The following is a 26,508-nucleotide window of genomic DNA, read 5'->3' as shown; positions in this document are numbered from 1 at the left end:
TGATTCACACAAGTTCTAGCAAGTGCCACGCCTCCTGAGCAGGCACCACAAGTCCTGAGCAAGCGCCAAGTGCTGAAACACTTTTATCAAAATGTGACAAGTGCAGGGTTTGACAAGTTCTGAAGCAGACAAGTACTGAGGCATGACTTATATGGTACAAACAACTCTCAGAAAAAAGATAAAATGCATTAGTTCTATATTGTTGTAGTACCAAGAGCAAAACAATATTTGAAGGTGAGTCTTCAAATGTTTTAACATACTCTCCAAATGATTTTTATCCAGAGAGGCTGACAGTTCCTCTGTGGGCCAGAATTTGAGCCCCTAAGAGCCCAGAACAGGAGGGTCAGCTAGATGTTCAGGAGGAAAATGAGCTATCCCAATGAAAGCTTTTCAAGTTCATAGGGGTGATCATAGAAAAAGAGTGAGCGGAAGGATGCACAGAGGCTGGGTAAATATTCGGCAGGGACACTAGGGATTCCTGCATAAACCAAGTAGGAGATTGGATGACTGGATTCTGAAGGTCACTTCCAACACTGCACACTCAGTGGACTAGACTGTAACCTTCAGAGTCTTGCCCACACCTGTATCTCAATGACAAACACCAGGCCAGGCACAGAGTGTGTTTCTCATAAAAAGAGGTGGACTGAATGAATAAACAAACAAGTGAGAAATAAATGAAAGGACTGCCTCGTTCGAAAGTCAAATGAGTAGGGAATGAGCAATTTCATTCTTTGGGGATTGTGAAATATACTAATTATGGCTCATAATCAAGACTACTTTTAAATATAAGGAAAAATGGTCTTGTAATAATTTCACTCCTTGACTCTGAATTAAATCACACCAAAGGTTGTTGTGAGGGTCTCCTGGGAAGTATTCGAAAATGCACTGCAGATTGTAAATGACCATCAGAAGGAAGGGGTGATTGTAGCAATAATAATCTGCCCTGACAGATTATGATAACTCAGAGAGCTGGAAACTAACCTTGAAAATGAACTGTGTTCTACAGCCACATCTCTGATAACAGTCCATTAGCCATGTACTTTGTGTGTTTAATTGTCAAAGGAAACATGTATAACTTACTTTAAAACACCTTCAAGAATGTAACCGCATTCTGATTGAGCTGGGATATTAAGCTGTTTACAATTAAGTTTAAGCTAATTTCTTTTCTTTTGAGATACCAAGTTCTTAACAAAGAATATACATTAAGATGGACCTTAAAATTTAAAAATCCTTGAACTGGAAAGAGCTTTCATTCACTAGATTCAAAGACTATACTGTCAGGCACTCTCTTTGCATCCCTTTCCTTGAAGACCGAGGTTTCCTTCAAAACAGATCTGTCATTTCCCCACAGTGGCTGATCAAACCTGCCACTGAAAAACGCTCTGAACAGGCAACTTGTAGTACAAGCATGATTTCTTTCTGACAGGGACCAACTGCTGAAGGGTGAAGGAAACTCATTAAAAATCTCTTACTGTGATCCCACATTGTAAAAAACAAAAAAGAAAAACCCAAGAATGAAAAGCAAGGAAAAAAATGTGATGAAGGGTACACTGAGCCTGCAGACACACTCATATGGTGCTTTTCTTTCTTACGCTTCCTCAGTAAACAACCAGAAGAGAGCAATTCTTCCTGGGAATAGAGCACGCATGGACTCTTTTGGGAAATCAATAATTTCATTCTATGCTAATATTATGAAGCGTTAATAAAGGAGATCGGAATATTGTACTACAGGATAAACAATGCAAAATAAATAACCATATTGCTTACCTTAATCTTAAAACAAGGTTCACAGCACAAGAAGATTCTCTAAGGTTCTCACTAGCGTTGGGTAGGCCCTTTAAAAACAAAATGGCAAACAGTGTTATAAACTTAGGAAACAAACAAATAAAATCATGATATCCCTTGATTCATATATCCCTTTCTTCTGGAAATTTCAAAACTACATCTTTATGTGTGCCAGTCTTACTTCCACATAACACCTCTGGAGTGATGCTTCATCCCCATCGAAACTGTGAACACTAATATTTCATATAGGATGCCTCATCACAGGATGAGCCCTTTAAATAACAGGGGTAAGTTTCAGCAAGTCCAAAGGAGAAGGCTTAGCCATCTAATCAGGCACCTTGCGGCCAGAGCCATAGGCTGTTCCCCTCCGGACTTTGGTGATGCACAAAGATTTGTTAGGGCACCTTAAACCTCAGGATGCAGAGAAAGGTTGAACCCAGGAGATCAGGCCACTGTTCAGCTTTCCTGCCTTTCTCAGCTAGATCCTATTTCCTTGAATACAGATCATCAGTCATGAATGCCTCTACTACATAGCCTATCTGTACTGCTATGAATCACTGGACATCCTGTTTGAGGAGGAAAATAAGGAATTTCAGGTCAAGCCTTGGCTCTGCCACTGATTAGCTATGTAACTCTGGGAAAGTCATTCTCTGAACCAGTTTTTCCATCTACAAAATGAGGATAATGCCTGCCTCAAAGGGCTGCTGGGAGACCAAAATAATAAAGTAAGGCATAAACTACAACATGTCATATGACACTAGTTATCCTAATCTCTTTTCCTATTTACTGTCTTTGCCTTCTGGCTAATCATTATTCCTAACTTGCCTCTCATCATTCAACCAGTCCCTACAGTTTATCTCCAGGTGTTTACTGAGTTGCCTGATACAGTGTAAAGACCCAAATTGAACCTAGCCTCTGCTACTAACCAGTTGTGTGACCTTGGGTGAGCGCAAGACCTCTGTAAATCTTTGCTTCCTCAGATTGTTTTATTTATAAAATAAGGGCCAAGGACTAGATATCTGACCTCACACAGGCTTCCGCAACCATGAAATCAGACTCTGTCTCCTCAGTATATAGCTGTTTTATAAAACACAGATCATGTAGGACAGAAATGAATTTCAATGGAATAAGCAGATTTGGGGACAAAAAAACTTATGATTCCTAAGGTTAGTAAAGCTTGATAGTATAACCAGTATAGAGCAGAGGGTCTGCCTGTTAATTATACAGCAAAACCAGAGTGGGTGCCTGCACTCCAGCCCCACGTCCCTCCCTCGCTCCTCCCTCTTCATCAGCACCCAGCACAGCTCACGGCACTCGTCGCCCATCACACAACATTTCATATAAACACATTTCACAATCACTGAACTATTACTTTTACAGGGCAAGTTGTAGAGATCAATTGGCCCATGAAATTCAATGATAAAAGAATTATGAAAACAGGTTGCAGAAATCCAACCAGGAGCAAAGAAGAAAAGTATCAATTAACTACAGTGTTCCGGGGTTGGAATCTAATGGAATGATGAGTCACTTTGTTTCCTCTTCTTCTTTCACGCAGTACCTGCAATTGCAGAAGCAGCCTGGTAACCAATTCTGTCCCTTGAACCCATCATTTAAAGGTTGGAGGCCCCTGAAAATCATGGTCAATAGTGACAGTATTCTTTTCTCCATATCTATTTTAAAAAGAGAGTTCACAAGATCCTGATGTGGCAGCACTACCCAGAAATTGTCTACCTTTCTAATATGTGAGCTTTTCTAAAAAAAAAATCTGTTCATAAAGCATCTTAAACAGAAATGACTTGTGTAGAAACATACCTGAGAGTCCTTCACAGAAAGGGACTGTATCTGCTCAGGTATGTTGCTGGCATTCACCGCAACCTGTGGAGAGAGCCACCGTTACAGCACTCAGGGAAATCAAAATGAGACGTCAGGGTCAGTGTGACTACATTAAGTCCCAATTATCAGAGACAAAAATTTTAAATAATTTAAGTAATTTCAAAGCACTATTCCCCAAAGTTCTGTCCTTTCACTCTCTGCACTGGAATTACCTAGGACACATTAAAAAGATTCCTGCACCCCACCCACATGAATCCAGAATTTCATGAAGATGGGAGAGAACTGCATCTTTAATAAGTATCCCAGCTGATCCTTATGCTGTCACAGAACCACTGAGCTAAAGAAAAAAGCATGGGAGATTTGACATTGTCAACCCTATAACTGAAAGATGTCCCAGGGCTGTTTTTTCTGATCCCATGATTTCATCTCAGGTTACGGGCCTCCTAACAATGAAAGGATATTAGGACTAATACAACCTGCCCTTTTCATGATTACTTTAAACAACTTATTCACTGGATTTCAAAAATATAAAAGGGTAGCTGGGTTTTTCTAACATTTTCTTAAACAGAAATGCCAGAGCGATAGGTTATATTTTTCTCTCAGAGTTGGAAACCCAACACTAATGTGACAGCTAAAATATTTTTGGCCTCAAACCCTACTTTTGTGAACTCTGCCCTGAACAAAAATTGAAAGACAAAAAAACTCAAAGAGGAACACCAATGGGGAAAAAAAATAAAAAGGAGTTCCCATTTCTAAACTTATTATCAATTCTGTAATAACCAGAAGTCTTCAGAAATTCTTTGTACTATGAGTTTTCTAAAGGTTAAGGGCATAAAATTCTTAGTCTCTGTGTTTCCTCAAAAATAACTATGTTAGTAATGAAATAATAGGGGAGACAGCATGTATGTCTGAAATTCACTTTGAAATGCATCACGAAATGAGGACAGAGTGATGGATGAATAGATACATGTGCATGTGATAAAGCAAATATAGTAATGGTAGGGTCTAGGTGACAGGTATGTGAAGGTTCACTGTAACACATGTTTAATGCTCCCACATTAAAAATAATTTTCATACAAAACTGTTGGGGGGAAATGACTACATTAGAAGAACAAATGACCTGCCTTCCTTAACCAGCCAGAGGGCCTGAGCCTACGCCAAATGACTTCTCGTAAAGCATCTTCTAGGCCAAGTCCACAGTCTTACTTTAGGTTTGAGACCACGAAAAACACACCAGCATTTCCAGAGTATCCCACCTTTAGGCAAAGAGCCATCATAATCTGAAAAACCATAATGGCATTTATTAGAGGGGACACCTTCTCTTTCCCCTGAGAAGCCCCCTTATTCCTGGGCGATCATCAGGAAGGAGAGACCGTTAACTGGACTGGGGGCCGGAACCCCATGCACTCAGTAACCTCACTCACTGTGTAGAGGTAACCACACATGTAATGAAGGGATCGGCCTCAGGTTCTCATTGGTCCATAAGCAATACAGGCGACGCCTCTGAAATTGTGCAGAGACACATGGGAGTGGTACAGGGGGAGGCTCCCTACACAAAACATCTTCCTCGACAACCAACTGTAGTCCCCCATATCTCACCATTATAAGCTCCATTCTACCTGTTAGGGCATGTCTTTTGGGCACACATTTCCACATGTAAAAACTTACAAGAAAGCTAATACATAAACAGCTGCCTTTCATTGACAGTATAATATAAATTTGTCTACTGGAATTTTTGGCAGTTAAACAGTTTGCTTATAAGAAGAACATCTGAGAAAAGGGCATTTTGATAGGAGGGGGAAGAAAAATAACAGATTAATATTGGACGCCACCCTGGAAATAGGCCTCCGGGACTGGGCGAAAGAGGAAAACCTCCTGGAATGGAGGGGAGAAAGGGACAACATCTGCCTTCTAGATTTTCATAGAGCTGTGTCTGATCTTCTCTTTTTGTTTTTAAAATTACTGTGGCTAAATGCAATCTGTTATCCTAGAGTGGATCCTGGAAGAGAGAAAGGATGTCAGTGGGCAAACTAAGGACATACGAATGGAGACGGACAGTAGTGATAGGGGTGACGGTAATGCAGCACCGCCGGTTTCTCAGCTGGGACAACGCACCAGGGCTCCGTCAGAAACCAGCGCGGTGGAGGAGCCTGCAGGTGGTGCGTGTGGGAACTGCGTACCACACCTTTGCAACTTCTCCACAAATCCAAAATTATTCCAAAATAAGATTTTCAAAACTACAGAAGATTTCTGATCAAAATCTAAGCTTTATTACAAGTCAGAAAGTCAATCACCTGCATTAAGACCACCTGTTTTTTTTTTAATGCATGGTATCATAAAAGTGTTAAGTTAAAGCTGTCTCAGATTTCAAAGGCTAAGTAAAAAAACTTGGAGGGAGAAATAAAGTATTTCCCTCCATCTACAAATATATATATGTTTATATATTTATCTGTATATTTATATATTTAATATATACATTTATATTAAATTTTATATAAGTTGGTATGAAATTTAAATTTATATATTTATAAGTGTACATTTATATATTTATACATAAACATATATATATATATATACACACACACACAAATATGAGAGCTAATAGGCATTTGGAAAACGCCATGTCGTGAAAAAGATTTTTAAGCTAAAGGCAGTTTTAATAATCAGGCATGGTACTCACTTGAGTAACATAAGCTTTCTCACTGTGACTAATCTCTAGTAACATTAACTCAACCTAAATCCACACCAAAAGTACTTCCTGCTCAGAATAAAATTTCAGAGCTGGGAAACAGAACATGTGCACAATTATTGTGACCTAAACTCTAACGAAATTCTGCAATGTGCCCCTGTGTGCACATGTCACTGCTGTCTCATGTGTCCAAGTGTCCTCTTCTTATCAGGACACCAGTCAGATTTGACTTGGGCCCACCCTGAAGGTCCTATTTTATTATCATTATTTTTTTAGCACTTACAGAGGAAAGATCTTGTAAGGACATAGTAAGAAGACAGCTATCTGTGAGCCAAGCAGAGAGGCTCAGAAGAAACCAAACCTACCGACAACTTGCTCTTGAACTTACAGCCTCCACAACTGTGAGAAAATAAATTTCTGTTGTTGAGACCCTCCCCACCTCAATATACATACATATATATTACTCTTTCCTGTCTATACAGAAAATATTTTTGACAAAAAGATACTGTTAATATTCAAATAACATGTTAGAACAACTTTTTAAAAGATTTTATTTATTTTTTAGAGAGGGGAAAAGAAGGAGAAAGAGAGGGCAAGAAACATTAATGTGGTTGCCTCTCATGTGCCCCAAACTGGGAACCTGGCCTGCAACCCAGGCATGTGCCCTGACTGGGAATTGAACCAGCAACCCTTTGGTTCACGGGCCCATGCTCAAACCACTGAGCTACATCAGCCAGGGCAGTTAGAGCAATTCTGACAAGCACTTCATAAGATATTGCCACAATAAAATGAACAAATACCCAGTCTGAACTAGTAAGGGAGGACTCGGTGGGTATTTTCCAATGTAGATCCCCTGTTGTGAGTCAGTAATGAATGCTTTTTGGGTCTATGGTACTACTTGAATCATGTTTTATTCTGTTTCTAAGCAGAACCGAGAATTTGGGTTAGAAACACTCTTTGGACTAGACGAAAACCTTGACTCTCCACTATAGATAAAGTAGGGAAGTGGGCAAAAAGAGGGCAGAGTGCATGGGGCCTGGTTAAGACAGCTCTAAGTGCCCAGCGCATCTGTGCAGTCGACACATCCTACTGCAGGGCTCCTCACCATCGTTCCTAGCTCATGGGTACCTCCGTGACCAAAGCTCGTATTTCATGGATAGAATGGAAAGATAAATTGATAAGATAGAAGGAAACAGGATCTGAAAGAGAGTTGCTCATGGGAGGCAGGCAGACTGAAAAGTCTCTGGAAAAGGCCTTTCTGCGCGGCACGAGGACAAAGAGAAGACAGAGGGAAGGGACAGTGATGGGGGAAGGAATGGCCTGATGCTGTCTTCCCAGAAGGTCGAGCTGGCTATTGCCACTTAAAGCAGAATAGGATTTACTCCATTTAATCAAAAGAAAATGTCTGCTAATTCAAAAAAAAAAAAGTTAAGATGGATTCATTTATAACCCAAACTCTTGTTTCCTTAATGAAAATTTGTCAAGGTACACATTAATGACTAGGTCTGCAAGATATTTGGAGCCACTTAAATAAGCTCGAATTTCCTCTGGGAGAAATAGCAAGTCTTTTGAACTACAGTCATCATTAGGCATTAGGATTATTAAGCAGATGGAGGAAGTAAAGTTAATGAAAAGATGACCAGGTCTCAAAGGGAAGCTGGTAAAAGAGTGTCCCTTGCCTACTTAGCCACCCAGGAGATTTAAAAATCAAGACCAAGAGAGTCGACCTAGAGCTGCTAACCATTTTATTATCTTGCTTTATTGAAAACTGTAAACCTACAAGAAAGTTTTCCAGTACGCCTACTATGTTTTCTACATGACAGTGACACCAGGAGGTAAGACAGTGTCACCGCTCCTCTGCACTGAGGCCTCTACCACGTGCTTTATGTAGCTGCTTCCATGAATCCTAACAGCAACTTCAGAAGCACTGCGATCATCCCCATCTGACGCAGGAGGAAACTGAGGCTGAGAGAGTGATGTTACCTGCCCCGATGTATACAGGTCAAAAGTAACTCAGACAGAATTGGGACCTGCAAAATCAGTGTCCATTTTCTTTTTTTCTACTACTGCATGAGAACAGTATTTTGAAGTCTCTTCCTCAAATGATCCAACTCTGACACTGCGGGGGTGGTGGGGAATGAAGTGGCAAAAAAAACTTAAAAATCAATTAACAACTACCACTCACCTCTGAATTTTCTTCTTTTACTCTTCGTGACTGTAAAATAATTAGGTGTCCATTAATATATACACAAGCAAGAATACAAAATAAAATTTACACGGGCAAGCTAATCATCATCAGTGTCATTTACCTTTTCTTGAGAAAAAGCTGCTTTCCCTTCTTCACTTTTCTCGTCCATCTCGTCATCGCTCCACTCCCAGTCACCGTCTTCGGTTTTATGAAGGTGACCACTTGACCCAGGTACTCTTCTTACCTGAACAGGAGAAAAATAAAACCCAGTTCTTCACCAGCCAAATGTGAACAGCACTCCCTAGTGTTGCTACTTGGGTTACACAGCACATGTCCACCCTGAAAATAACAAGTGGTTATGGATCTGGGATCACTAGCAGTTAACACCCAGATACTCAACACCGCCTCCAACTCCCACACTCATCCTCTTTCCAAAGACGCTGTGCTCTGGAAGTGCTTGGCTGTATGCATGCAGAACCAAATATTTTGGAAGAATATCACATGCACCAGCCATTAAAGATCAAGTTCATCTTTAGCTTTTGCTTCAGTTAACATGTTATTAATTACTACACATAAAGGTCACATGGTAAGCTTCAAAAGCGCCTGAGGAAAGGCATTCACGCAACAGGCTGCTGACTGAGAGAAGGCAGGGAGTCAGGCAGTTTAATGAAGCATACTAGACACGAGGTATCAGCAATCTAAACCTAAGTCAGAGGAGCAAATACTCTTCCTGTTGTTACTCTTTTTCTGAACCTGACATCATGCTTGTTTTCCCAGGATTCGAATCAGAGCAAAACAAAGCAGCATCAGACTATTCTTAACACACCTTGTAGCACACCCTGAGACTCGTGAGACTGCTAGGGTACCGCAAGATAACCAACAACCATAACAGACCATTTAAGGAGATTATAATCCATCTTCTGCAATTATTTAAAAAAAAAATTTTAAGCTAGGGTAGAGATGTCATCCATGGGGCATGCTTTCCAAACACCTTTGTGGTTGAAAAAGCAAAATTTTTAAAAGGATAGGGTGACTGAGAAAGATGAACTTCTGACCAAAGTCATTCGCCTTAAAAAAAACAACTGAGACATAATTAAACAAAGCAATGTAACAGATGAACATGAGGTGAACGTAACAGCGAGTGACCACTGATTCGTAGAAACTTAAGTGGAAAGGGCCCTCGGAGACTATCTAGTCCAACCCCTTCATTTTTCAGATAAAAAAGCAAAGGCCCAGAAACTGACCTAAGACCACAGTTACAAAAGCAAAATTCAGGCAAGAAAGAAAGCTTTCAGACTTCCATTCAAATGCGAGAGTCTTCTTATGCCACTGAATGACGGCTGTGAAAAAGAAGTTTACAAATGTCCTGTGAAGATTCTGAAAGACTATGATTGTGAAGAAAGGCTACTTTTCATAAAAGAAACTACTGAGTTATATTGTAGGAGCATTGTTAATCCTGAGGGAAACACCACAGAAGTTCCACGGAAGGAAAGCATTTACACACTCATGTCCGACCGATGGGAGGACACACCAGTGCAAGCCCAGGGTTTAGGCCCAAGTTAAGGCCCCACCATGTGGAGCCTGTGATGGTGAGCCTGACCATGTGTCTTGAAGATGTGAGCCCCAACGTGGAAAGTTAAAAAGGCAAGTAAAGAAGTTCTTACTCATAACTGCACACAGTTACACTCAATTTAAAGAGAAAAAAGAATAAAGAGCTTTTTCTTCACTCGAAAAAAGTTGTTTTAACTAATTCTCCTTCGAAACACTTAGCACTTAGTTAAAACCCCTTCTGTGCTGGGCATAAGTTTTTTTTTCCCCACTTGCATTTTGAGTTACTGAAAAGACCTAACGATTGTGATTTTAATGGTACTTATAGAGGCTGGCAAAGTATGGTAGAAAAAATGCTGAAATGCACTTCAGTCTTTTCAGAACAGATTGTTCATTTTAAAGCTAGAAAGAAATGGATAGGAGAAGAGAAAATAATTTTCTGTTGACATACAATAAAATTAATTATTTTCTTAACACTAATCATGATAGCAGCATAGAGGAAAATCTGTTAATGACTACATCTAAAAGAAAGAATTTAAAGCCACATTTATTACAAAACAAATTAAACTGTGAGAAAGCAAGTAAAATTGTTTTAGAAACAGAATGAAACTACTTTTACTGAAATTGTTAATGCAACCATGGCTGATGAATTAGTGTTCCCATACTCATATACAAGATTATACTACGGAAATCTCCCTCTTTCTGAAAATACGCAAAGATACTGCAGCCTAACACTGTAAAGTTTAGTTTACGTTCCTCTTCCTCTCTGTGTGTAAGACCTGGCAGTTTCATTTCTACAAGCAGGGTCCAACTGCAGACAATAAAAGGGCCATCTTCTATTGCCGTGTTACTTTAGAACCCTGGCTGTCTCCCTCCTGGTTTTATTTGCTTGAAGAGAGAAAGATAAAGCAAAATGTCTAGGACTATAGGCTCAAACATTGAAAAGCAAAGGTATAATGGACTTTTAAGCAATAAATATTGGCTGACAAATATATGTAGAAATCAAGACAAAGAACTTTCAAAAATCTATGTAGCATAAAATATTGGTATAACAATAGCAAGAAGAAGAATGCATATTTGTTAAGAATGTCCTCTCAGTTTACTGGAAGGGAAAAAACTTGCTGCACAACTTGACCTACAGGCTTCACTGTGTATTTAGGTGGCATTGACCTCCACGGAAGAGGCCAGAAAGCAATTTCACAAAGTTACATCCTGGAAGAGCGTTTGTACAGAGGAAGGAAACAGCGCCCCAGCAACTCAGTTTCAGGGAGTTTAACAAGCAGGCTTCTTGTTTAGGAGCTGAAGAATATTCTACAGAATAAAAACCTCAAAACGAGTTGTAAATGCTGCTATTCTTCCCAATCCCTACAATGAAGAGAATGGAGGTTTTCATTCTCAGAACGCTGCATTTTTGCTCTTTATTCTAATAAATGATTTACTCACTTAATAAAGCCAAGAGGTGGTAGAATGAATTTTTTTCTCTGCTGCAGAGTTAAAAATATAATCCAGTGATTCCCAGAGAAATGAGCTCAACGTCAGTGGCAGCTAGAAACATTCAAAAACCCACAAACTCCTCTGGTCACAGCTGGCAACAGTGAGGCTGGAGAAGTTTTACAGGCAGTGACATTTATTCCCAAGGCTGGATGTACACTACAACTGAGCAGTTCTATTTATGTCTAAAACAAGTAATATTTTCTTCTATTTCTTGAAAGAGCCTCTTTATGAAAAACTACTAAAAAAAAAAAATGAACCGAAGTCCTGATTCTCCTAAAAACAGAAGTCAGGCCTGGACAGATAGAGGAACATGGGGTTGGCTAGCTGGTGGCCGCAGGGTCAGATGTCACGGGCAGAGCTAGGGTGCAGCAGCCAGAGCAGGGGAATGGGAGCGACTAGGCAAACAGTCACCGGTGGGGTCCGACTAATGTTCCCAATGGTGCCCCTCCTAACAAGCTTTCTGTAAATATCAGGACTCAGGATCTCTATACCTTGGCTCTGGGTGCCCTCTGGCCCCTGGCCCCTGACTCCAGGTCAGGAAGAAGGATAGGAAGGAGAATATGAGACAGCCAGCGGATGAACTAAATATATACGGTGTTAAGTGTTAGACATTGAAGTGTGTTTCTCCAATACACTCTAAACAAGGGACAAACGTGATTGCTTTGTTGTTTCTTTAAAGATGATACTGCTGGCTCCAGGAAGACAGAAAACAAAGGCATGCTGCCCAAAATTTATAGCATCTGTCCAGTCGTGTATGCCCCAACCCCCAACTCTAAGGCACCCGCCAGCAGCTTCCACTGCCACAGTAAGTTCTCCCTGGAGGTGGGGATTTCAGACTCTCCTTGGAATGATGTCCCCATCACTGGGAACCCCGCACCCCACTTCTCCACTGGTTGGAGAGACTGCATACCTGACTGCAGCCTGACCCCAAGTGACCCAGGACACTCACCCATCTCACGTCTGCCCACCCAGGATGGATAGGACATGGCAGAAAACACCCAGTCACTTTCCTCTTGTCAGGCACTCTACCAACCAGAAGTATGAGACACCACTCTAATCAAGGCTATTCACAATGTACTTGAGGCACTGCCAAGCAAACAAAAAGGTTTCTAAATCATCAAAAATTTAAAAATGAAATTAGACCTCTGAGGCTTCAGCAGTAAACATTTCACTACTCCCATGCCTTACACTCTGATGTTGTCCTGTGACCACTACCTCTCTGACTCCTCCGCCCCACACCTACTGCCTGGCCTCACCGCGCTCTGCGGCTCTTGGTCCTCTCCCCTCTTCCATCAGCCCCTGCTGGCTTTACCCCCATCATATAAGGTCCAGAGCTCACAGCTGACTCTCCTGATGCTGCACTTATTAGTACCTCACGCCCCTGTGCCCTGGCCTGTCCAATCTACACCTGGGAGGAAAGCCACAGACTCAGTGGGGAACCCGTTCTGTACTTCTGAATGAGCAGAGAACAGCCTGCAGCCTGGGTGACCACTGGCCCCTCCTAGCTGGGGCACTAACACTGCCACAACCCTGCCACCCCAAGGGTGGTCCTGGGACCAGCAGCAACAGCACCATGGGCCCCACCCACCCCAGTCCCACTAAATCTGAATCTTCCCTTTAGCAAGATCCCCAGGTGACTCATATTCTCATGCAGGTGTGATACACACTGGGTTAGACAATACTTTTGCTCATTGGCACCCTATTCCTTCCCTCTACCCGCAATACCAGCTGTGGTCAATATAACCATAGTTAACCACATTCTGAGCACTTTAAATATACTGGCTTCCCTATGAGCTGACAATCATCTCGTTACCCCATTTTTCAGAGGGAAAACTGAGATGTGGCTCACACCAACTCACATTCATACTGGGAGAGACAGTGCTAGGCAGTGACCAAGGGTTTGACTGCAACCCCCCACTGCCAGCCTCTGCCCGTTACTCACCAGAGACCCCCAACTCCCCCAGCCCCAGTCACTCCAAATGCCTTCACATGCCAGCCAGAGAGCACCAACTTCAACCCAACAACCCTCCTGTCCCTAATGAGCTTCTTCACGCTTCCCCTGCTCTTAGCATCATTCCCTCCCATGTGTAAGGACACTGGATTCCTTTTCCTCACTTATCTACTCATTTATTCCTTCAGGACACTGACAGGTTGGCCCTGGGTCCTCCACACCCATTTTCCAAAATGTTCACTTTCTCTCTCTCATTCATTCCCCAGACTCCTCTGTGTCCACAATGCTACTGTGTAGACACAGCTGAATCCCATTCTTTCACTTCACGCTCTCTCCAAACCTGTGTTCATAACATTTCTCCTTCAACTTCTCCTCCTTCCCCATCTCTTGCTGTTCTCTGTTCTGTCTTTACCTCACACCTGGCGGCTCTCAGGACACTGGGTGCCCGTAGCTCACTATGCACTATCTTCCTGAGTGAGCACACATTCTCCAAGCTGTCTCCTTGCTCACTGCAAGCTGACAACTTCAGAAACTTCATCACTTAGTGTTCTCCAAATGCTCTTTTGGATATGAACAACCGACCCAATTCCAGCTGGCCATCTCTAACCCATTAGTTAAGGTCCACCCCCAGCCTCATTCTGCCACTTCCCCACTATGGTCTATGCTAATCAACACCTCAGTGCTGGAGGTGCCTCGAACTGGCTCAGGAGAGCCCCCTGTTGAAATTTCAGAAAGCTCACCAGATGGGCGACTTCATGTTTGGCGCTTAAAGTTGGCCAGAGCAGGAGTCTTAACACAACGAAAACGAGAACGTGCTGCACTCCCCACCCCCACCCAGGTGCCAGTTTTCATCAGCACGCCACCAATGATAAAACTCCTATAAAATCTGACAAACACATCTAACGTGGATTTAGCAGTTATCCTAGGGGATAAGTACTTTACAGTGGCAAGTATCTCAATTTTATTGTACAAGCCTCTCAAATTTCACGTTTAAAAGTGACACACTAATTGATGTTTATATACCAAACACACACCAACGTAAGTACTGGGGCGGGGGGAACGATATTAACATGACGCAGATGGATCCATATGGCTTGGATAACATTTCTTATAAAAGCATCAGGAAGCAGCACAGTGCTATATATTTCCGATGAAAGTTGAAAAGGGTGTCCTCTGAAAACCTGTTCAATGATGCGGAAACCGGCTCCGGGGGACTGACGCGCATGCTGCAAGTCAAGAGCCCAGGTAACACTGCCTCACACAGTATAAGAAAGAAAAATGACCAATGTATTTCTAAATAAAAATGCTCTGTATGTACACATTATTTAACGTCATTATATGTGATTATACTAATGAATTATTATAAGTAGATATTTTATTTTATCTATGTTCCCAAGTGTTGACATGTTTACACTGACCAGGAAACTTTTTTTCTAATCTTTAGATTTGGGAAAGTATCACATTATTTTCAAATTTCCTTTATAGCTAAAAATGCAAGATAAATGTTGCAAATGGGATTAAGAATTTTATACCTGATAGTTTCTCTGCAAAATGGAAATATAGGTCCTTGTCAATTAAAGCATAAAATTAGGTTCTCAAACTTCCTGTAAATATTAATGATAATAGGCTGGTAATAAACACAAATGTCACTGAAGAATTATTTATTTTGCCTATAACGATTTGGAATCTTAATTATTTGATAGGGTATTTGGGAAAAGTAAAATGTAAATGATGGAGAAGTGTGGTCTGTTTGACATTCCCATTTGTGCCCTGTGATCCCAGAGGAACGGAAGTACAAAAATGCACTGTCTCTACCGAGCATGTCGCTAGACACACACGGCTGTCGAGCCCAAACTGTCTGCAAGCAGATTCGGTGGATAGTGGCTGAACAGGGCACATGGTTCCTATAAATCGTTTTAATCACAAAACACTTAAAATAAAATTGCATTTTGGGTTTTAAAAAAAACCTCCAAAATTCTCCCACCTGTCATCTTGGCCAAGGGCACAGTCATATAAAGTCCTTAACACGACGCCTGGCACCTAATAAACGCTCAAGGCGTGACACACGCTCTCACCATAACACATTCCATCTTTCACACAACCCAAACCTATCAAACGCCATTCTCATTCGGCAAATTTTACTTCCTCAGCTTCCATTGGCTAGGTCACGTCCCCATCAGGGTTGATCTCGTCTCTCCTCTCCACGCAAACTGCCGATCACCTTCTGACCTCTCCTCTCTTGCTTCCTTTCTGCTTTACACTGCTGCTCATCCCACTTTAGCACGTTCTCAAGACAACCACCACGAGTTCACTGCTGCCTAAAGAGTGCATCCAGAATCCTTAGTATTCAAGTCTCTCTGCACCCAACCTCCAAATTACCTTTTCAAGACATATTTCCTGCCGTATTCTCTTAAATACCCCACAATCCAGTTGAGTGTAAATGACGTACTTTCAAGACTCTACCTTTTTACATATGTATTACATATACCCCTTGGCCTGATCTGCCCTTCCACATTCTCTACTTATCTCTTCTCTTCTAATCGAGAAGGCTTTTGCCATTCTCTCAGTTGGTATTTTGCCTGCACCTTTTTACATCATTCTACGCTTTATTACAGTTAACGAATGATATACCAATCTGTAAATTCCTTCAGGGTAGAAAGCTGGCCTTAGTCTTTTAAAAGAATCAAGCACCTACTTACTCATTAAGTCAACAAAGTTTTATTTAATCCCTATATGACAACTTTTAGAGAAAAGGCAAATAAAATGAAAGCCTACACCTTGGAATAGTTCCTGATCCAGAGAGGCGAACAGACATTTACACTAATGATTTCAGGGAAATGTGAAGACTACGAAAAAGATGAGATTGCTGTGAGACTGCAGAACACCTGTGCACCTGCGCAGATCAGCATGGGGACTGGTTGCTGACCGGAGGAGCTCACCAGGCAGACAAATCGGATAAATTATTCCACCCTGAGAAAAGGTAAGAACGTCCCGAATTCTGCTGACTCATGGAACTGGCGGGGTCATCAGGTACAGGGACCTGGTGGGTGGGTTCAGGAAACAACTGAGAATAAGGCTGGAAAAGCTGTGTGAAGAGCCCGGACTATAAGACTGGCAAACTCTAAGGACTAGAGAAGGAGGCGGAGAATGGGAAGTGGGCCAGTGAGCACGTGGTGGATCTGGAGACCCGTCCCTCCCACTCCCCAGGGTGGGCCCCAGCCTTCCCTGACTGCTGTGCAGGAAGGCAGACTCAGTGCTGCCAGATCTCCTGACACTTCCAGTGAAGTGGATAATGTGGACTTCTATGTGATTGCTCTTGATTTTTAAAAAACATTAACAAGCATGTCAAGTTAAAAAAATTCCTCTTGCATAGCCTAAAAACTGATGCATCCACGGGATGCATCAGAGTGGAGCTTGTCTGTGAGTTCGTACCCTCTGCTGAACACAAAGTCAGAGGGCTCCGAATTCAGACAATGGAAAAACACTGAAAGGGAATGGTCGTATTTGGATTCCTGAGCCAAACACACATTGGGGCTTGAGGGTGACAGAGGCCAGAAAGAACACAGTACTGTCCAATTTTCTCATTGCTACTGGCACCTCACGAGTCTCCCCAAACTGAGGGGCTTACAGCAGCAACCGCTCACAGAGGCCCCAGGGCAGCCAGACCAGTGGCTTCCTCCGTGGCTCAGGGCTCCAGCCCCTGTGCGCCAGCTCCACTCTGACAGCGAGTGTGCAGCCGGAGTCACAACAAACCCTCCCAAAGTCCTGACACACCAGCACAGTGAGAGACAACAGGACTGTTGTTCTAAGCTGTTGTCAGTAAGCGCCTGAAGGAAAGTGAGGAAAGTGTCATTGGAAGGCAGAGGACAGGAGGAGCCGCGGCGCAGTGACAGTTTGGCAACGCTGTTATGGACAGGAAAGTGAGGAATGGAAACACGCACGAGGAACACCATGATGCAACTAAAAAGGTTTTCAGGCAGAATACTTAAAGTGACACCTGGGTTCTGCCTGCTGCCTAAGATAAAATGTGAGCAGAGAGAGAAGAGCTAAAGAACACACTGTTAGGTATAAAACTGTTTCTCATTCCCAGACTCCCCAGATGTCACCCAACTCTTAAATCAAGAAACGGCTTCAGAGCAAGGATCAAATCCGGGCCTGACTGTCTGACACTGTGCTAAGACTTCAGAACAATCGAAGGCACTGTCTCCCAGACACTTTCAAATGGACCCAAGGCCTTCTAAGGATCTTAAGAGCATACCTAGCAGAAAGTAGACATTAAACAATAAAGCTTCTAAGAATCCTAAGGGTGTTGTCCCTCTGCCGTCTCACAAGGGGCCCACGGTAGGCTAAGCATCTTGGGGTCACAGCTCGTCTAATGGTGTAAACCCAACAAGATTCACAGAAAACCCACAATTTTTTAAAAAATATATTTGTACTATAAAATGATTGCCAGGTTAGACTAAAAAGAAACAGAGAATACAAGGTTAAAAGAGCCCTCGGATCCCCAAACTTCTATGGGCAGGAAGGGATATGAAAAGGCTAGTCAGCTGCAAATGCTCGCTCTTTCTCGTGAAAAAAGATGACTTAAAGAGCAGGACCAAGAGCTCAGAGAGACAGCCACAGAGAAGAGCAGAACAGGAACTGGCGACAGGACCTGGCGGGAAAGCAGAACTGCCATGGACCCGAGTTTCCCACCTTGTGGCAGGCCTTTAAGGCAGCGGTCTCCAACCATTTTGGCACCGGGAACCAGTTTAGTGGAGGACAGAGGGGCACACAGAGGGACAAAGGTTCTCCCCGCTTCGGTGACCTTCGCCCATTGTGGGCCAGGGGCAGGGTGACTGGAGGTGGAACTCAGGTGAGGATAGGGGTCAGGGTCCCCTGCTTTAAGGTTGTCCCCTCCTGCTGTGCTTTGGGTGGGTATTGGGCAGATACTTAAGAAGAGCACTGAAGGAGCTATTCTTAAGGAACTAGCTCTGAGGAGTCTCGATTGTACCCAGGCCTGACTTAGAGGGCAGGTCCCTGTGTCTGAGCCTGAGCCTGAAGCCACAATGGGATGAGAATTTCGGAGGGTCTTGGAAGTGCAAGAGTATAGTTTGCTCATGGGAGAGGTATGAATTATTGAGGCCAGATGGTAGACCACGGCAGAGTGTTTTTCCCAAAGATGCCCATAACAATATCTCCCATCCCACGTGTTCTTCCAAAAGCTTCATTATTACTTTACTATCAAAAGATGGAGAGCCCAGTGCCCTCTTCACAAATCTTGTGACTCACTTCTTACCAACACAGCTAAGCAACACAGCTACCAGGGCCAGGTCAGAAGAGGTGATGCAGCTCCCACCTTGCTCACTGAATCCTCACAACTGGTGCCTTCAGCCACCACGTGAGCAGTCTGATGGCCCGGAGGCCCCCGTGCTGTCGGGCAGCCCACATGAGGCCAGCCCCACACGGAGAAGGCCTGACGGACTGCAGCTGCCCAGACCAGAACCCTGGCCCACGGGAACTTAATAAAATGGCTATTGTCTTAAGCTGCTAAATGTAGGTTTATTTGTTACACAGCAACAGATAATCAAAGTAAAAGCAGTCATAAAGTAACTTACTAAATTTCATTTTCATTTCTGTATACTTAGTCATTCTTTCAAAACCAGTAGGTCAGAGCTGATAACCCTCACCATGAGAGTCACAGACTCTACCACACTCGTTTCTTGGTCAGTGTTTTCTGTAGATGTGCCGGGCCTCCAAACACTCAGATTTTAATGTATCCTTACAAATTTTTTCCATCTGACTGTGTTATTTCTCATTAAAATACCAAGAAGAAAAAAACTCTATTTCCAATAATCACAGATAAGTGGCTACAGCTAAATCTTAGACCTTTTTGCCCGTGATTCATATTAACATTTTTTGACCTCTTAGAATTAATTCAATTCTTATCTAGTTCTACTAAAATCTGGCATTTCCTTTTTTTAGAATGTAAAAGCATAGAATAAAGGAATGAGAATATTAAAATGTCCTGTAGGCAATTAGGAAAAATTTAGAGAAACAAAGACTTTTATAATTCCATAATAACAATTCAAAACACTGCGCTAGTTCAGCAAAGGACACAGTTGTAGCAACTTCCTTATAATACTTTAAAATTTTCTCATGTGAAAAGAATCAAATTTGATAAATGTTGCTCTTCAGATAATGATAATGGAATTTTGTAACTTTGAAAACCCAACATCAAAGGGCAATGTCTTAAAAAAGAATGTTCTGGAAGCTAGGAGGAAGCTATTCTGAAGCAGCAGCACAAAACACAGAGAAGCAATTAAACTCCTTATTCCATTTTAGTCCTATCAAACCTCCAATATGGCATTTCCCCAAGTTCGGGTGACAATGAACAATGACAACAGCTAGGAGCCAGGAAAGCAGCATCCAATTTTGCTGCTATTGTCTCTGAGAACTAAAACTCCTGCTGGAATGGGTGCCAAGCTGATCTGTAACTTTAGCTAATAAAGAAAACAATGGAACGCTCTGTCCTGGTTAGACAAATAACACAAACGAGAAAACACACTTCATGTAAAACCAGAAGGGGACAAAAAGAGAAAATAAATGTTTGGCACTGAAGCAGAGTCAAAGCTGCTCTGGATACAGCAATAAGTTGCAAAGTTAACTTAATTGTAGAAAAAGGAGGGGTGGGAAAGAGAAAAAAGAGCACACAACCAGCTGACTACAACTCCAGGCAGGCAGCAGAACCGACCACTGGAACCAGAATTCCAACAAGCAACACGGAAACACACTGCCACGGTCAGTTTTAGGTGTCAGCCTGGCTGTGCTACAGGCCACAGTTATCCAACCAGACAGCGGTCTGGGGTGTGTTGGGAAGGCATTTAGTAGATATGATTAAAGCTCATTACTGACTTTAAACACGGGCAATTATCCTTGATCATTTTGGTGTACCTGATTCAATAGTTGAAAGGCCTTAGCAGCTGAGTTGAAGCTTCTCTGGAGAAGAAATTCCACCTGCGCACAAGAGCTTCGGCCATGCCCTTGAGGGCCGGCCGGCCCTTCCGGGAGGCCTGCATTAAAGATTTCAGCCCTGCCTAGTCTGCCCCCAGATTCACATAAGCCAATCCCTCTCCTGTGGGATTGTTTCTCTGCTTGTGGCCTGACGGACACACATGCCAAATCCAGCGACTTCACCACTGGTACCGAAAAACAGAAGGCAAGTTGGCAAGCAGAAAAGCAGTACCAGGACCAGCATCCACTGGTCTTTGGTAATGGAATATGCTGATGTCCCCAAATGAAATACAAAGAGAGTTGAACAGAAAGGACAATAAAACAAAAATCCTGAGGTGATATAAAGTACCATAACTTAATACAAACTGTAGTCTTACTTTGTAGAAACACCCAACATGAAGACTAGGGGTTACTGGTTCAACATCATTTTGTGAATTCTGAAGCATATAATCAACACCAACGCCATGGAAAACGTTCTGGCAAGAACTAAATCTGTGCAGGGAATGACCCATGGAAGACACCCAAATGCGTTGCGTTTTGTGCAATGGAAATTGCACCTAGATTCTAACACTGTTACACAGACTGTAATACAGGAACTACCTGGAGTATTATAATTTCTCCAAGATATCTGACTTTTAAAATACATTTATACAATTTATTTTCTATTTTTAAACATTTTAGAATAACTTTTAGATGTCAATACTAAGGAGTTCTTTCATGAAAACTAGCAGCCCTAATGACACATTTTAGCTATTTCTCAGCACACCAGCAGAAGGTTCTCTGAAAAAGCAGGTCCCCACACACAGGATTTCTGGCATGCTCTCCATTACCAAGGACCAAGTCTTCTCACCTCGAGACACATAATATGCTTCTTCACTATAAAAAAGAAACTATAGAAAGCAGCCAGGAGCAGAGCCTCATGGGTTATCAGGGCGTGAGGCTTAAATGGAGGCACATTTATCCTTTCTGGTGTAAAATCAATATGATATCCACATTATGGAATAGTATGCAGCCAAAAACAGGTATCAAACATCATCAAAATGGAAAAAGCTAGTAGAGGAACAGGGCATTTGCCTCTATTTAACGTAAAAAGAAGGGAGGGACACATATGTTATTTCTACATGCAACCATATATGCACAGGCCACTTCTGGAAGAACTTACAGGACTTGGCGATGGCGTCTCGGCTGAGTGGGGGCCTTCTTTCTCACTATACTGTGTACCTTAGGGAACCCCAATAAGTAGCATCCCTCTCCCCCTCCCTCATGCTGAACTAACTTAGAAGTAAGACCAATAAGCATAGAGGGGTCAAAATGTCACCCTCATTCCTTATAAAGGTGATATTTGAGAACATGACCTTAAATGCTGAGCCAGTAACCTTTCCAGATGAACTGACCCTTGCAGTTAGACAAGACTTACCTACCCGGTTCCCAGCAAGCATGACCAGCACATTCCTCCCTCACCAGGCAGGGCCATAGTGAGTGGGAGCGCCTCTCTCTCTGAGCAGGCTGGCAAAGGGGAGAAAGGGCGGGGAAGGGGCTGGGCTACTCCTGCCAGATTTCTCAGTCCAGACTCACCAATCAGATAAGTCACTGGGCGGAGAGAGCCCAAGAACACTTTGCAAAAGGAACACTGGCAGTGGGGAAAAACATTCCCTCCACCTCTTCACCTCCTGTATCTTGTTGTATCATTTGAATTTTTATCATAATTGTCTATAATGCTGTCAAAACCCAAATATTTAACAAGTAAAGACATACTTACTTCTTTTAAAAAACTCAGACAACATGGTAGTATATAAAACAGAAAGTAAAGTAACTACTTCTTACTTCTAAAAAATGTTTAAAGATTGTGCCTTCCCCAGAGGGGAAGGACTGATGGAAAGATGAGTTGTCGAACAAATTTTCAAGAACTGCAAATGTGAAAAAACTTCCGAGACTTTGATGTCACGATGGACTCAAAACAAGAATATTAACTAATGTTCATCAGCTTTTATTACAATCAATACAACAATTTAGGATTCCTGACATTTTTAATATTTGATGCTTATACAATGAATTCTGGGATTAACTCACTATAATAAACTATTGGTCTAGCCCATGAATATCATCAAATTTTTTAACACATAGGAAGGGCAAGGGTAAGAGCTGGTGGTTAGTAATGCTAGGTCTTTATGTTTCTCTTAGCCAGGTAGATGAGTTTGTGTTCTTCTAAACTATGTCTACAGACAAAAACAACAATGGATTCTATTGTTTTTGTTAATCTGGTATTTGCTACAAACTAAGAAATTCTGAAATCTGGGAAAGCACATGCCCTGGGGGTAAGATGTAGTTAAATCTATTCTGAATCCTTATATGTAGAGGACCTTATATTTAGTAAGCACAAAATATAAATTTGTTAAATAAATAAATAACATTTTCCTGCTGCCCTGCCCTGCCCCCCCCCCCAAAAAAAAAGCTTTGCCAAAAGAAAACCCTGCACCAGGAGGGAACCGCTCCCCACCCTCCTTCCACCATTTCCCCTTGGAGAGGGATGTCGGGGGCTGGAGATGGAGGGTCAGAGAGTTACTGAAGGGACATGAGGGGAAAGGCAAGTTAAGACCGTATTACGTCCTGAGACCCTTTTAGATCTTCATGTCCACATTCTCCAGATCCAGGACATAACTGAAGTTTGCTGCTATGAACAAAACCCTGGTTTGTGACCCAGCACCCCATGCTGACTACTAGTGCATGGGCACTTAAGAAATGTCAGCTGATCAAATGAATGAATAGGTAATTGTCAGCTAAAGCACACAGGCACAGGATTGTTCTGGGCCAAGACATGTCAACCTGCTACTCAAAGGCATTTTATCATGTCCTCAGAAGACACGACCTTATGCCATCATGGACCATGACATTGTGGTGACAGAGACCAGATAAGTATCAGGAGGCTAAAGGGCTTGATTTATTCTATCCCCATAAGCAAAGCAGCAGCTGGTGTCAAGAAAACTCTGGGCCTTCCTCTAAGTATCGGAAGATCCTAAAAGGAAAAACATGTTTCTAAATGCCAAATAACAGCAAGGATGATGATAAAAATGAATGGGGCATCTGCCTCTGAGATGCGATATTAACACCCTACTGTGCTGGGAATAATTCAAAGAAGCAACCAGGGCCATGTGAGGTCACCAAAATCACGGTCCCTTTGCAGCCAGCTACTCCGCTACCCTGCTGTCTGCAAAGAGCAGAGACTTCAGATGGGAGAGCAGCCCCCACACGGCACTGGCTCAGACTCTGGCCCGAGAAAGTGAAGGGTCTGATTCCAGCACAAGTCGGAAATGAGACGAGTCCATGTCTCCATCACAAGGTCTGCATGTGGAAACATGCCTCATAGATAAATTTCTACTGGTTCCCACTTCATCTCTCTTTACAGAAGATCACTCCACGCAACTTATTATCCTGTGTCTCACTCAGTCAAAAGTCTCAAAAATATGAGGAGACAAGGAATCCCCTGCATGGTCATTTCCACCGGAGACCAAAGCCTCCAAGGAGGATGAAACAGAAACTGCCCAGACGCTGCCCAAGTCCAGGTGCTACAGTGTCAGGACCTCAGAAAGACATCCTGGCTGCCACAGGGGCCACACTGCTTGATTCCTGGGTCGGAAGCCAGCAGGATTATCACCTTGCTCACTTGTGCTAAAGCTTTTAAAAATGGAACTGTTCATAGATTCCTACAAGGTGAGAACAGTTCGATGAAGCTTATTCACCCACCAGCGTTCTGCCATTGACATTCCATCTTAACACCCAAGCTCTCCTTGCTCCAGTGTTCTAAAGTAAATCTTAGACATCGTACCATTTTGCCTGTAAATGCTTCAACACACCTCTCATAGACAAGGGCACTTTAAAACATGATCACAGTATCATTTTCACACACACCAAAATCACCATTAATTCCTCAGTAGAATGTGATATTGGCCTATGTTCAATCTTGTCCCCTGTCTCAAAAATATCCTTTTCAGTTTATTTATTCCAAGCAGGATCTGAAGCAGCCCTACATGTGGTTCCACTCTTACATCTATACACAGTTCATATGAGGGTCTGTCTTAGGAAGCTGGCCATCACACCCACTGAAGCAAGCTCTGATTTAGATGTTACTTTTTCAACTGAAAGGACGGTATAAGAACTTCATTGTTTTCCTATTGCTACCAAGAAACACCACCCCCACAGAGATAACATTCACATCCTTTACATCACTGGGAAAATTAATTCTCCGTAATAAATGAAAGTCATGATAAAAGCTCCAGTGTAAAAATGCTCTAGACAGGAGTTTTATTTCTGGGGCAATGTCTCAACTGTGCTTCAATTCAATACTGAAAAGGGCCATAAATTCTGTTTTTGTTAGTTCATTTAGTACCAAAAAGAAACTGCCAGAGCAGCAAAATAAAAGATTCTGAAAAACTATATATTCTAATTCATGTATTTTCCAAACAAAGACAATATCTGTCCAACCACTGATTTTAAAGAGAAACAAAGAAATAACACAGTTGTATATTTTCATGGGTTGAATTTTTTTCTTCCTTCTTCTTAAACAGGAGCTTCAGAGTCCTTGGGAGGGGGTGGGGGAGAGAAGGCATCAGCACATGCGTTTCACAAGTAACCCAAGTCTCCCTGTGGGCTATGATCCTCCTCTTCTAAGGGTCTAATCCTCACATCACATCTGCTAATCAGGAGTGAAACTACGTATATTTGAGTACCATCATCTTCTTTTTCTGCTTAATCCCGGTAAGAGTCCAATGGCTAACTTGTAGATAGCTAAGAATGGAAAGGCAGAAGGCACCCAGAAAATACAGACAATAGATCATTAGTTCTTAAGTAGGAGGCTGTGCGTGTGTGGTGGGCATCGGGGGACCACACTCTCCCACACTTGTCTCACCTATCACTCCTGTGTGGAGGGCGTCCCCTCTTCCTCTCCAGGCCACACCCTGCTGTGACCTGTAGCTATGGACACTCATCTACCCTACATCTCCATGTGAGATGAGGCATGGGACAGCAAGCCCAACACATCAAAACATTCAGCATCTTCCCCTATAAATAGTTTCTTCCTTCCTCCCAAACAGTCTCTGCAGAAAGCAGGAAGTCAACCTCAGTTTTTCCCAAAATCTCCCATCCCCATGAAAATCTTTCAAAACTTAAGTCACATCAACTTTGCTTCTTCTTAAATCTCGTCTGCCTATCCTCTGCCTGGTCTACCTAAAGTCCCATCCATTCTCACCTAGACTAAACACCAGCCTATGAGCCTGCCCGTGGCTTCCAGTCTTGCCCCTCTAAACCACCCCCCATGCTGCCGCCAGGGTAGCCTTTCCAAAGGCAAACTAGGTCATTGCACATTTCTGCTTAAATCCTTATCACCGTTCCCCCAGAGCTTCCAGGAAACACAGACACACACACACACATACACACACACTCCTCAACTCTTGCTCAAGAGACATGACATTTTTTGCTCTGGCCCCTACGCACCTTCACAGGCTCACCTCTGAGTATCTTCTCTCTGCTTCAATCATACAGCCAGTTGTTCTTCCAGTACATTTCCAAGTAGTTGCCCATGCTGGTCCCCCCACTTGAGATACACTTCCCTGCCTCTGGTGAAGGAGGACTGCCACGTGTCCTGCACAGGGTAACTACAGCTCCATGCCCTTGATGAAGTCCTTGTCCACCTCACCCTCTGCCCTCATCTACAGGCCCCAGCACTCTGTGCGCCATGTCATCATAATCGTTATCCTGCTGCCCAACTGTTGTTTCCTGACCAAGTCCTCCCCTAGTCTGCGGGGCCTCCACGCCTGAGTGAACCCGGCTCAAATCCACCCTGTCAACTTTCATTCTTCTCCGCGGTTACTTACAGGATAAGACTTACAAGTCATCTCAGTAGCCCTACCACAGTCCTGGAACTTGAACATGAAGACTAAGTGTGCACTGAATGTGTAACTGTCTTTGTGAACCACTGCCCTCTAGGATCCTCCACAATGCATATCCTACCTCACTCATCTTTCTCCTCCCCCA

General features: G+C 42.7%; 1 protein-coding gene across 2 annotated transcripts in view; it reads right to left on the bottom strand.

The window, feature by feature from the left end:
* The window catches only part of STK39 (serine/threonine kinase 39), a 274,172-nt gene that overhangs the window by 110,194 nt on the left and 137,470 nt on the right, over positions 1–26,508 (bottom strand). Inside the window, exons 11-14 of one of the 2 annotated variants that reach the window (XM_028510126.2) lie at positions 8,617–8,739; positions 8,493–8,522; positions 3,598–3,660; positions 1,768–1,835 (exon numbers count right to left, since the gene is read on the bottom strand). In XM_028510126.2, coding sequence (XP_028365927.2) covers positions 1,768–1,835; positions 3,598–3,660; positions 8,493–8,522; positions 8,617–8,739 — 284 coding nt within the window. The remainder of the gene's footprint in view (positions 1–1,767; positions 1,836–3,597; positions 3,661–8,492; positions 8,523–8,616; positions 8,740–26,508) is intronic. The other variant, XM_036023351.1, reaches the window with a different exon arrangement.

Source organism: Phyllostomus discolor, chromosome 4 (genome assembly GCF_004126475.2).
Source record: "Phyllostomus discolor isolate MPI-MPIP mPhyDis1 chromosome 4, mPhyDis1.pri.v3, whole genome shotgun sequence".
Classification (NCBI taxonomy): Eukaryota; Metazoa; Chordata; class Mammalia; order Chiroptera; family Phyllostomidae; genus Phyllostomus; species Phyllostomus discolor.
The sequence above is the reverse complement of the archived record's forward strand: the minus strand, read 5'-3'. Positions and strand labels throughout refer to the sequence as shown.